The 13,457-nt window shown below is 43.7% G+C and overlaps 1 protein-coding gene across 2 annotated transcripts in view; it reads left to right on the top strand.

Annotated features, from left to right (window-relative positions):
- The window catches only part of trip4 (thyroid hormone receptor interactor 4), a 56,870-nt gene extending 44,762 nt beyond the window's left edge, over positions 1–12,108 (top strand). For both annotated transcript variants that reach the window (XM_060070859.1, XM_060070858.1), the window contains one exon: positions 11,692–12,108. Coding sequence is in view for 1 of the 2 variants with exons in the window: in XM_060070858.1 (XP_059926841.1) it covers positions 11,692–11,756 (65 nt within the window). In the remaining variant the exon portion in view is untranslated. The remainder of the gene's footprint in view (positions 1–11,691) is intronic.
- Positions 12,109–13,457: the final 1,349 nt, after the last annotated feature.

The following is a 13,457-nucleotide window of genomic DNA, read 5'->3' as shown; positions in this document are numbered from 1 at the left end:
CCCACACTTTTTTAATGGTAGCACTTTACTCTGACAAGAGAGTGGGAGGCAGAGCTAATGTGAAGGGAATGAAACATCTTCTGGATGACTGCCCTAATTTCCCTTCCTGAAACGGGTCCCTGACGGCAGGGAAGAATTCCCACTTCCCTCCCTATAATCCTTTCCAAGGTTTCCTCCAAGCTGGAGTTTCCACATGTACTCACCAACCTCATATTTTGCATACCTGTTTTGGTAATCAACTACTCTTTTTTTCTCAAAGCTACTGAGAATTGTAGCAATTGTCGGTGACTCCATGGCCCAATCCCATTTCTACCCCCTACCCCTTCCCCTTACCCCTCCCCCTTGTCTTGAAGGGGGAAGGGGTAAGGGGTAGAAATGGGATTGGGCCCATGTTTCCGCAGGGCCGTCAATGCACAGCTTGTTAATTATGTGTTGAAATAGAGGGACGAATAGATTTGCATTCAAATTGATTGTCCCATCATACATTTCAACTGCCGTTTCTCCAAGCAGTCGACACAAGGGTGATTTGGGAAGTGATTTTAGAAAACAAAACAAATGTGTAATCTGAATTTGCAATAAAGGTTTGGGTAAGAAATACGCCCGCATAAATTCATGGGCTAAAAAGTCTTCACCATAATTCTCAGAAAAATCTTTTTTATTCAGCAGTGGGTTTGTTTAACTCTGTGTGCCTTAACCTTGACCACTAAATGTCTTGATGCCTAGCAGTATAGGCATTAAAGAATAATTGAAGGGAGTATTTGTAGTGATTTTTACTTACGTGCTCATCGTGATCTAATCCATTGGTAATGGTGCGCTATTTTGTGGTACACAGAGGAATAATAAAACATGTAACGAGCAGCACGGGTTAAGCAGTGATGCAACTCTTGTACCCCATACACCACTCGACTACGAGAGTTGCCTTTATTGAACACACACACGACACACAAAAACACACTCTACATAACCGATTTACCTAAACTCTCGGTGGCGTTGTCGGGAACAATTACACTAACACAATTACACCACCACCTCGACAAACCCCAACTGTTAAACCCCACTCAATGTCTCCATCGCAAAGGACCTAGGAGGGCGCCAAAGGTCCAACTGTCGATGGTCTTAACCTCCCCAGGATCCCTTGCGGCACACTGAACAAGGCGACCACGCCCACGGTCGCTACAATAATATCAAAATACTAGTATGAATGGAAATACATTAACCATGAGATAATTAAAATGGAATTTATATAAGTTTTGCCTTTCCTGTAATATTTTCGTTTCAATATCAGAAGTTTGGTAGTTGAGTTTTGGCGCGCAAACATCCACCATTGCAAGCTAAATTGACTAGATAAAAGCGCTAAAATTATGAATGGTTCAAAATAACTGCGATTGTTGCTCCAAACGGGAACTATTTGGAGAACAAGTGCGGACAGGAGGAGAATATTTTGGGAAGAACTGAAGTGTACGAGAGCGAACCGAGTACAGGTGGTAAGTGGTGGTATGTGGTGATGCTATAAATCCATGAAACCATCCCATCTCAAACGTAGTGAACGCGCAGTACTGAAACACAAGCCAGTTGATTTTTCCGAAGAAAATGTGACGGATTGAAGCAGTCCAAGTCCACGATTCAATAGTCAGGAACAACATCATTGCGCACCTCGTCTCGCTCTGACAACAGTTCCCGAATATTTCTCACTGACGGCTAAATCGAACAACTGGATGTGAAACCTGTTCAGCATTGAAACCTCAGAAATGCCAGAGGACTTCACTGTTGGGGACCAGGAGTTTAACAGAATTGTCATGCGACAAAATATTGAAGTCGGCGCCTATGGACAACGTTGTGCGCTTTCTCCTTTCTTCTGCAACCACATATCCATGTGTGAAAGGCTTCTCTTCACTTGACATCATAAATCGAAATACAGAAGCAGGATGAATGCTAAGCCACACCTGAGACTGAAGCTCACCTTGATAGATCCAGACATCGCAGGACTGCGTTTGCAGAATACACCAAATATAAATATTAACGTTCAGGGTACCTATAATGTTAAAATTCCAATTCAATTTCAGTTATGTTTCTGCTATTCCTCCACTATTTCACTTTGTTTTAGGCATTACGTGTATCAACTGCAGCGGGTTACACACTTTTCTGCGGCAGGCCAAAGCTCATTGTAAAGGTACAGTCCCCAGCATTGCTCAATTAAATATGAGTTGACACCAAAACGAACTGCTGCCGTAACTGGCACTGCTGCAGGCCATTGTTAATGATGGATTGTCGTATTTGCTTTGTGACAGTCATTCTCACGATAGAGTGCTAAAATGTCGGCAGGGAATTGAAAAAGGGAAGGTATCATCAAGGAGGCTTTAATGAATAAACGGCAAGCAAGCAACGTAGTTGTTTTACTTTTTTGAATTAATAGCATTTTTTTAGCATGGCTTTTTTCCATTGTTTTAAATATCACCAGACCAGGCAGAGCAATTACACTATTGATCAAACATGCAAGATAGTGGACATACAAGCAAAGGTTGACCGTAGTGATGAGTGGCCGATAGTTGTGATTTACTAGCCTGCACACAGAGCCGCCATTAACCTAACACTTTGTTTTCATCGCAACGTGGGGCATGTTGGACCATGTGAACACGTGAGAAGCGGATTCAGACAAAGTGTACTCTCAGCTTAGGATCATGTTAGCGAGTGATTGATGACTAACAAGATGCCAGCCTCTCCTAGAGGATGCCTTCCTAGAATTACTCACAGCCACAGGGGAATCTGCTCCCTGCAGGGACGCATTAGGATGGGGCACTCCTAGAAACAAATTCTATTCTCTAGATTGTTGCCCGTTCCCCACCCTCTGCGCCTGCAAAGCCTGTTCCTGCTTTTTATTGAAGTTGACATATTTTACGACTGGAATGCTTCAAAATCATCATAAACCGGGATACAAAGAGGTGATAAAAAAGAGGTGTTTCAAGAGGATATAACGTAACCTCAAACAGGTTTGGCCCTTTTGATAGTTCCAACTTCTCACTCGTTACAATTCAATGCTTTTCAAATCATAATGTTACCAATAATAAACTTTCATCATCTATACTGAATATTCTTCATTCAGCCATGCTCTGTATTAATTCCAGAAAGATAGGCTTCAACATTGTATATCAAATTATCCATAGGACTAGGTATGACAGTAGTTGTAGAAGTTAAGTCATGGAAGTACTGAATGACCAAAATTATACTATTTGTATTGATATCTTTAAACATAGTGCTGGTTTTGGTCTGTGACATTCAATCAGAGTACTTTCACACTCTGTACAGTTTTTTTTTATATGCATACTCTAAATACAATATAAATTCATTACCAGGGCTCCAGACTGCGACGAAATGGTGACATTTTGCGACCAAAATGTGAGTGTGCGACTTCATTTTTCATCTGGTCCCACATGTTAGTCTGGAGCCCTGATTACACTAACCTCATTTATTCAAGTGGTGATCTATTAGCTGCAATCACTCTTTTTTTTTTATTTGTTTTTCAAACAATCAGTCCTTTTACATGACTCGAGAAAAACAAATTATTTGGTTAGTCCGAGTATGATTAGATTTTTTAAATGCATGTATACACCTTACGCCTCGTGCCCACTGCACCGTCAGTCAACGGACGTGGGAAGGCGTGGCTGACGGATGGGGGAGTAGTCTTTGCAGAGGCATCCGTCAGCCAATCAAATCGCTTCGCCGGGTTCTTCCCGCTTCTTCCTGCTTGTTGCGAGGCAAGATGACCCGCTTTCCCGCTTTCCAGTATCGTCAGAGCCCGAGTCGCGTCACAGTGCTTAAATTTGCATACGCGATCTGATTGGATGAAAAAGTTGCAAATTTTTCAACTTTCTGACAGTGGCGAACGCTCCAACTGAACGGACGGATCCACAATGCATTGCGCGTCCGTCCCCATTCAAAGTCAATGGGCAACGGTCAACTGACGGAGGTAGTGGGCACGGGGCGTTAGTCGGACTAAAGTCGGACCGAACTGGGTTTCTCATAGTCGGATTAAGACTATTAAGATTATTTGATTGATAGTCGAATTAATCGTGCATGACAATACATAATACATTACCGTAAATCGGATTGGAATCAGATTTTGCGTTCTGCGCATGCTCGAGAATTTTTCCCAGTGCCGTGAGCCGAAAGTTTAAGGAGACGATAGTCGTGTTGTTGTCGAATGCTACCGTCCTGTGGCATTCTGCGGCACATCTTTTCTCCAAAATCACCAAAACCAAGAGCGTCATTATGCATCTATTTTGTGTAATTATCATGTACATCATATACAAAATGTAGAGGGATGTAGCTTCGTCTTCTTACGCCATCTTTCTTGAATGCCACCTGAGTTTTTGTTCCTGGTGAGGTAAAGAGGTTAGCCAGTGGCTCTATTACCACTAGTTGAAATGGGTACAGCGCCACCTATCGTACCGTGGTATTACATGCTTCGGCCAATTAATAGATTTTCTCTCCGCCATGTATACTCTGACAATTGCAGTTGTCCAATTGAGGAACACAGTCGAACTATTGCTGTAATCGGATTAGGCGGTGCGTGTAAATGTACTGAATGTGGGAAGAAGCAGGGTGCTAATGTAGAGTAATGGAGAGTTAAAGTGCAGGTTAGCCTACAGCACAGAATCAAAAAGTGTTTTCACAAGTCCTCCGCCTTTTCCTCAGGACATTCGACCCTGAGGGTGATTGACACTTATTGACACCTGATGCTTTATCTGCGGATATCGATATCATTCCGACACATTAGTAGAATACACAGGGGGTTTATGGGGGTGGGCTTGCAAGGGGTGGGATATGACGTTCAGTCTAAGAGGTGGGAAAGTGAAGCCGCCCTCACTCTAGTTAGTTTTGGTTTGACCGCAAACAGCACGGAGGCAGAACTCATTGCGATCATCTTAAATGATGCTGCAACGATGCATCATATATTCTTTTGCATCCACAACATCCGCATCGACCTATGAAAGATTGGAGCATTAGTTGGAGACAAATACAAGAAACGACGAAGAAGAAAGGCGTCGCGAACGACTGCGTTACCGGAGAAAGAGAGCGTCTCTTAATTTCCCATATAGCAAACACTGGGACAAATGTAGTTCTGTGTTTAACTGACAAAACAGGGAGTGGAAGGCCGGGACCCTATAATGTTCAGCTAACTGTAAAAACATTTTCTATATACGCGTGCAGCTATGAACTTGTGTATTGTAATTTATTGTATGATGAACCCTAACCCTACATTTTGGGTTATGATAAGATCTATCTTTTAGCGTTCACCACAAATTACTCTGAAAAGCAGTTAGACATTTAAATATTTTTCAACCATTCAGTGAACAAAAGGCAACAGGCTGATTATCATTTAGGAGGCAACTCACTGACATGCAACACGTGCGGGTCGGTTCAGTGTTCAAAGGTGTGGCACAGTTCGCATTTCCACTGCCAAAAGTGGCCATGATCCAGACTGAGCCGTAGACTTGCAGTACTCCTCCGATGGGGTACTGAGACGCCTGAAAGGGTTCCGGCAAGATGGAGCTACACACGCCGTCCGTTGATTAAAAAGTTGAGCAAAAGTTTGACATCCTTCTTGGACGTCCTATATTGTTTCTCTTTGTTCATTGTGTCGCGTTCCTCTTTTTCCTTGGATTTATAATCAGGCTAAACTGTGTCGGGCGGCTATGAGGTCACGATGCTTAAACCCCGCCCTACCACAATGGTACTGTCGGCGGTGGAAACGCGAGCCGTAACTGAGCTGCGCCGAACCGCACCTTCACCACTCCAACAAGCCCCATCGAACTGACCAGCCGCAGGAAATGCGCCATAATATAACACTAGCGCGTAGCCCCAAGTTCCAGAACTAAGTCAGATCGATGGACCAAAATACGATTATTTTCATCCAAACCATTACAATGTATCCATTGTTGTTTCACATTGTCCCCTATACTCGCAACCAACACACTGTGCTAGTGTTGCTATTTTCAAGTATTTTCTATCCCTGCTTTTAATGTATGCAGTAATGCATTCACATGTGAAACCTACCCAGACAGACTTCATGTTGGCCAATGAGTGGCTCCATCAGAGCAGCTGGGAGCTAAGTGCTTCTCTCAAGGGCACTTGTGTGGTGGTTCTTAAAGGAGGGGCTGGTGTTTCTAATTCTGTTTCCCCACCCAAATATTCCTGGCTAGTTAGGCAGACTGGCAACCAACCAGCCCCAATTCCTCTCATTATAGCTTCAGAGACACCACAGTGCATTGGGCAAGTCGTGTCACTGATAATAGTGGTATTAATAGGTTTGCCAAAATACTCACATACAATTCACATGTTTAGAAATGTATTTGTAACATAAAAATTTGTTTTCTCATTTCCTTATAACTTCAGTACGTATTATATTGAAATCATAGCCATATTGTTCAAATCCATGGCTGTAATAACAGTTTGGCCAGTTCCATTATTGTGCGTAACAGTAGCAGGTGCAGTAACAGGTTTTTATTGGAGGGGATTTTTCACACCTCCATTTTTGTCGGAGGCTGTAACCGAGCCTTTGCATTGCGTTTGCTTGTTTTTCTGAAATATCCCGCAACCCACGCCACCCTCACCCCCTGGCTCCACCACCACCAACGTCACCAGACACTGGTTCTCTGGCAAATCCTGGTGAGCTGTGGTGTGCGTGACTAAGCCAGGCTGCCGGGCCGGAGAAATCACTGAGCCATCGCAGCCCCTCGGAGGCTGTGAAAACAGCTCTAGGCCACTGGCTGTTGGAGAGAGCATGGGGAGCGGGGGGGGGGGTCTGTTTCCTCCTGTGGAGGGAACCATCCCGGGGACAGCGTGCCAGCACAAGCATCAAGCTCAGCAGCACCTTCTCTCTATCCACTTGTAAATGCAGCAGCCAGCCAGCCAACGCAGGAAGGCAATGCAAATTAGGTGTGACTAACCTCTCTCTCTCTCTCTCTCTCTCTCTCTCTCTCTCTCTCTCTCTCTCTCTCTCTCTCTCTCTCTCTCTCTCTCTCTCTCTCTCTCTCTCTCTCTCTCTCTCTCTCTCTCTCTCTCTCTCTCTCTCTCTCTCTCTCTCTCTCTCTCTCTCTCTCTCTCTCTCTGTGTGCTCACCCTACTGGCTCTAAAGAGCTTTGTACACAGCCACTTTACTGCAGTGGAGTGCAGGGACAGCTCTCTGGGTGTGTGTAGAATGAAAGGGTTTAACAGGACGAGGCAGGCAATGCCAGAGGGACAGATAGGTTTGTTGAATTGGAGCTGAAAGGAAATATTGGATCGATTCTAGATTTTGTCTGGATTTGTTATTGAAATAACAAGATTGCCATCATTACGAGCTATCTTCACTCTGGTACAAAATAAATCTATTACAATCTAGAGCCCTGAGCATGTGACAATGTCAAGACGGAAGCAGAATAATGCTTTTGTTTTTCAGATTCCATCTAGAGGAATCCTATCTTAAGCAAAAATCGTACGCAAAATCTGCTCTGCTAGACTGACTTTGGCCATTATTTCTTTCATCGCACTACAAATAGGCCAGAATATTTGTGCTATATGTGCTTTGGGCTTTAAAGGATGCACCGAGGTTTCCTTACATTGGCATGTGCCTCTCTTATCCAGCTTGAGCAGAGTTGTTTAATTCCAAATTCATCATTGTGTATCCAAAAGGGGAGTTTGCTGTGTCGCATTTGCTTTTCGTAAGCCGCTTCCATTGTCTTGTAGAGTTACAAGCAGCCTAGCTCCTGTTCATGTGAGGGGAATACATTTAAAATGACTTCCCAAAGGTAACCAATGTGTTCAATGCGCATCAAGTTAAATCACATTGCAGTGTGTGTAGATAAACTCAACCTATAGGAAGAGCTCTTGCCATATACAGAATACAGAATAACACATTATTATTCTTATTTAGATCATGAAATATCCTATGCATCAAAGTGCTTCTCTTCACATTGTCACGTGTATTCACACAATATAAATTGTGTGAATACACTGTTTCCCACTGTTACCAGGTCCATTCTCACTCAATGTTGTCAATTGTGAATTATTTTCTATGATTAAGCATTGTACAAACACAATTGAATTTGATTGAATGGAAACACCTGGTGGAGTCGGGTGTACAATGGAAACCATTTACCTTCTTTACCATTAAATATAAGATTGCAATGGCCTTATTATTCTCTGCTCTCGTCTGTCCTCCATTTCACTCTCTGGCCATTATGCTTCAGAAAGACTTATTTGGATATTGTAGAATGCTACCTCTGGAGAAAATGTTTAAATGATAAAGTTTGGGGCTATTGCACTCAATATCAGCGGTGATTGCACCCTCCTCTCTCCCAGTTTCTCCCTCTTCTATTGGCAACATACAGGCTAAATGTCTTGATGTCCTAGTTTGTTTCCATGAATTGCATGAACGTTTTCTTACAAACCAATCATTCTGTTTATATGAGAAGGCAAAACAAGATGATACCGGTCCTTTTTTTGCAGATAAGCTGTCTGCCATTCATTCTTGTGATTCTTAAGGGCACTCTCCATGAGGGCAGTCTCTCTCAGTATTATTGACGTGAAAGCCAGTCAATGGACCTCTATGTAATTTCAGTAAATATAGAGCTCTGTACACTCCTGCCCCCGGAATCCACACAGTGATTATACCATTGCACCATAGGCGATGGGGCCATCTTCTCCCATTAGTCCTAATGGAATGCATAGTGTGGGCAACATTGTGAAAATGTCGATGGTGCTGTGCTCTGCGTGTGTGTCGTGTGCATTTGTGTGTCTGCGTGCACTAGCAGCCGTGCTCTTGTGGGTGTGAGCCCGTACTGCACAGTGTTTTTTACAGTCTTGATGATGGAGAACCAACCTCTCTGCAGACAGCCTGGTCCTATTTTTATTTTTATGGCCTCCTCCTCCCCAGCTGCAGCATGTGGGCAATAAACCTTTCCCCAGCAATCTCCAAACAGGGCAGCAATCAATGGGAAATTATCTCAGCCAATCGATGGGCCAGCCTTTCTATGGCACCCGCTCCTCCCCCGCATGTGCCCCCCCCCCTCTCTATCTGTATCCCTTTCTCCCCCTTCTTTATCAATCTGTCTCTCACCCGCCTGCTCCTCTCCCTCTCCTCAGCCATCCTCTCTCTACCTCTTTCTTTTTTCTGCTGTCTCCCTGCTTTTCACCACCACCACCTCCTCCACCTCCACCTCCCCCCCCCGCTTTGCTAGTGCTTCCTGAATCTCCCTGCGCTCCTCAGCATCTACTCTGAAATGCGACAGCTCAGCAGCTCCAAAGCCATTAGCCGTAGTCACGTTCTCATATGGCGTATGCAACACTGGCAGCTTGACTCTCTTCCTCCTCACCTCCTCATACCGCCAATGCCGGTTGTTTGGGGACAGTGAAAATATGGTCTCATTGTGTGTTCTTCTTTTACTTTATGTTCAAACCGTAAACAAGCCTTCACACAATAAGCGTAAAAAAGCTGACATTGTTGAGAATCCTTGAGTTTCCAAATGTTCTTCGTGCCTCTTCGACAAGCTTTTCTTACACCTCACTCAGGGAATTATTTTCGGAAATGTTGCTCTGTCAAAATGCCAGAGCCCTTTTTCTCCGTCTCTCAACACATTATTATAAAGCAAGGCAGAGACGGATTAAACCAGTCTGAGCCGCCCTTACTTAGCACAGTAACTCTGACATACTCTCTGGAGGTGATCTTCCATCCCTCAAGTTCAACCTAATTGGGTCTTTAAATAAAACACCATCTGGACCATATTACTTTTCAAGAACAACCCTCGCTCTTCAACTGACATCGGTCACCTAGTCTTAATCATTTAGATATACTGGTTAAAGAACAACCCTCACTCTCCAACTGACATCGGTCACCTAGTCTTAATCATTTAGATATACTGGTTAAAGAACAACCCTCACTCTCCAACTGACATCGGTCACCTAGCCTTAATCATTTAGATATACTGGTTAAAGAACAACCCTTGCTCTCCAACTGACAATGGTAACCTAGTCTTATCAGTAATAGATACTCTTTGGCAGTATAGCCACCTGAAAATTCCAGAGGCACTCACCCAGCCTTCGCTCACTTCCTTCAGGCAAAACAGACACTGACAACCTTTGTAGATAGGGTTGGTCACCCTGTTTGTTCTACACCGTGTTTACACTGCTTGCTACCCATGGCGCTCAGCCATAATGTGACACCATGAAGAGAAAGCGCAAGTGACAACTACCAGCCATGCTTGTCACACTTGGATCCCCTCCCCATCCCCAGCCAAGAGGAAGCTATCTCACGGCAACATGGGACAAGGACCAGGTTCTACTGAGATTACTGTGTGTGTCTGCTTTCAGGAAACACTAATTATTATTCAACCCAAAGTAGAACACGGAACAAAGAATCCTGCTTGAACATTCGAATTGTGATTTAAAACGGGCGTTTGTTTCTTGGGAGCCCTTTGAAATGGTTGAGCAGTGAATCATGCTGCATTGTGGCTTGTAAGTGTTGGTGCAATGTTGCAATCATGCAGTGCCTGCAGATGCTACCATTTGGTTTGGATAAAGATTATGTAAATATGAAAAAAAAGAAAATGCCATCTGGCTTGTGTAATGTTCCCTGCAAGTAAAGCAGAATGCGTGGCGTGTGGCCGCCGATTCATACATGACACATGCACTCCCATGCAATCGTAGCGTTGTCCATTGATGCTTTACATTTTTATGATTCACAATCGCCTCTTTAATGGTACAACATTTTCTACGTTGTTTTCACTGAATTGTTGTCCTTTGTAGTTGTGTGTCATGCCTGTGAAGGATGATAAACCTTCTATTTTGGTTATTGAAATATATTTGCATGTTTGCCTTTTGTTCTTATTTTTCCTTTCACACGGTTTCTCTTGCCCTTATCACTGGATATTTCTTCAGGGCAGCGGCCCCTCTTAGCAATGTAGCACATACATCTTAATGACCAGATTAGGAGTGTCTTAGTGTTCCGAAAGCATAGTTGTGGTCTAATCTCGCCCGGCAGTGAAGTAAACATCCACTCTGGCCTTTTACCCCCACATCAAATCCCTCTCTGTCTCTCTGTCTCTCTGTCTCTCTGTCTCTCTTGCTCTCTCTCTCTCTCTCTCTCTCTCTCTCTCTCTCTCTCTCTCTCTCTCTCTCTCTCTCTCTCTCTCTCTCTCTCTCTCTCTCTCTCTCTCTCTCTCTCTCTCTCTCTCTCTCTCTCTCTCTCTCTCTCTCTCTCCTCCCCCTATCTGTCTGTTGGGGCTCCCTCTAATCAGCAGGCCTTGAGCTCTTAGAAAGGTCACTCTGTCCCTGTGATGGTGTTTTGATTCATCTCTCTCCCTGCCCACCCATCCCCATCTCGCTCACTTTCACTCCCTCTCAATGTGAAATTCAATTCTTAGGAGCTTTATGGAATGGGAAACATACGTTTACAATACCAAAGCAAGTGTGAAATAAAAAACAAAATACACTTATAACGAAATAAATACTAGAATTAAGAAACACAGCTCTCATATTGAAGCATTGCCATTTAATATAGAAATAAGAATATGGAAAAATATACTACTAAGACTTGTGCTTCGGCTGTAATAAACATTAACACAGATCAGTAGAGATAACTTCAATGAAAAATAATAAAATGTGAATACAAACAAGTGAGAACGTCAACAACTCTCCCTCTCTCCCTCCCCCCAGGGAAGCTGGAGAGTCAGTGCCACCAGGGTGCCAAGAAGGGGCTGGTCCCATCAGCTGCAGACTGACGTCACAGAGAGGAAACACAAGAGCAAGACAAAGGCACGGTGGGACGGGGTACACTTCGTGGAAATGTGGGAAATGATTATGTTCCAATAATAGCCCTGTTCTCTGGCCCACAGGGAAAACATTTTGGGTTTTAGTTGGTTTGCTATCTACATACTGCCTGAAAACAGAACTGGCAAAAGCTATTTTTGGTTTGTTCAACCGGGAAAAATACAATGAAATGTAAATTGGACATTGCAAGTAAAAGATCATATGTTCCAATATTCAAATTAATGTGCCCTAAGTTTTGTATGAATGTGATGTATTTCACCAATCTATCAATTTGCTCAAATAAAATTTGTCTTTTGCAAATCACTTACTTACTGCTTACTTATTTACTTTTGCGTCTTTCCTTGTTCATTTAAGAAAGGGTGGACTTTGAATTTGTACATTTAAAAGTGCCTAACATAACCAAAATTGTAAGAAAACAAATCCATTGCTTATATGTATCGGGCCCCTTCAATCTTTTAATATTACTCTGAATGCACTTTTCAGGCTCAGGGAAGCAGCTGTAGACGAAAACATTTGAGCTCCATTGTAACTCAAGAACCTATTTGCCACAAGAGCAATGGCGTTCCCTTTCTTTTCTCTTCATTATTGAGGCAACAATAGTTGTCACATGCAGGCCTCCTGGATTCATGGCAGGCTGGCCCCAGTGTGATGGAGAGTCCTCGTAGTGGCGTTAGCATCTTAACCATGCGGGTGGGACATGAACAAAGGTGCTGTATCTGCACACGGAGACACCAGAGTCTGGTCTCCATATCTAGGTGAACTGTGTAATCATTCACCTGAAGTCTAGAGTGCTAAAGAACACTCAGGTTTCTTAGACTGTTATTATTTTAATTAATTATTTAATGTCATTCCTTCTGCTTCATTTTTTATTGAAATGTTGAAAATAGCCTCGGACTGTACGCATTTTTCCTTCTCTGTTTTCAGGAGTTATTTGGCCCATTTATTGCCCAGGCCAGGGTATATGTTTGCCACAGTGTGAGAAGGGAAATACATTCATTGCATGACTCATCAACACATACACCGATTCCCAGGTTGTTGTTTTTGTGTATCCATGCTTAGCATTGTTATTCATGTTGATTAGCCGAGATTTACCCAAGCTTGAGTCGTGGATTAGCCAAAAGCCTCTGCTTCACTCTATTCAGCACAAGACCACCTAATTGCAATAGCCCTCCCAGCCATCCAGAAGGGGTTCTTTTGAGAAAAATATAAGTTCACACAAGCTGGGGCTGTCGTCTCACCGACCGGCCCACCTGGTGTGTTATCATCAAGCCTGTGTGAATAAGTGCAAGGTATGTTTAATGTATTTTTTCATAAACAAAAGATGGAGAGGTGTGTGCACGTGCGGCGTGCGTGCGTGGGCATAAAGGCATGTGCATCTGTGTGTGCATGAGAGAGATTGTGAGTGTGAAACTGGCCTTGTTTTGTTGCACACACACCCATTGCAAGAATGAGCTGTTGTAGATGGAATGTGAGCCTCAGCTCTTCCTGTTACTGAATCATAACACGCAACCTTCAGCAGCCCTGTCCTTCCTCCCTACTCCGGCCGCCAAGGGCCTGCCGCCGCCTTGACTCCGCGCCCTGCCGCTAACCACACTAAAGGTTCGGTGAGCGGGGGGAGGGGAAAGGGGAGGCGGCTGGGGATTTTGCAACAT

Source organism: Gadus macrocephalus, chromosome 14, assembly GCF_031168955.1.
Source record: "Gadus macrocephalus chromosome 14, ASM3116895v1".
NCBI lineage: Eukaryota > Metazoa > Chordata > Actinopteri > Gadiformes > Gadidae > Gadus > Gadus macrocephalus.
Note: the sequence above shows the minus strand (reverse complement) of the source record. Positions and strands in the feature narration are given on the sequence as shown.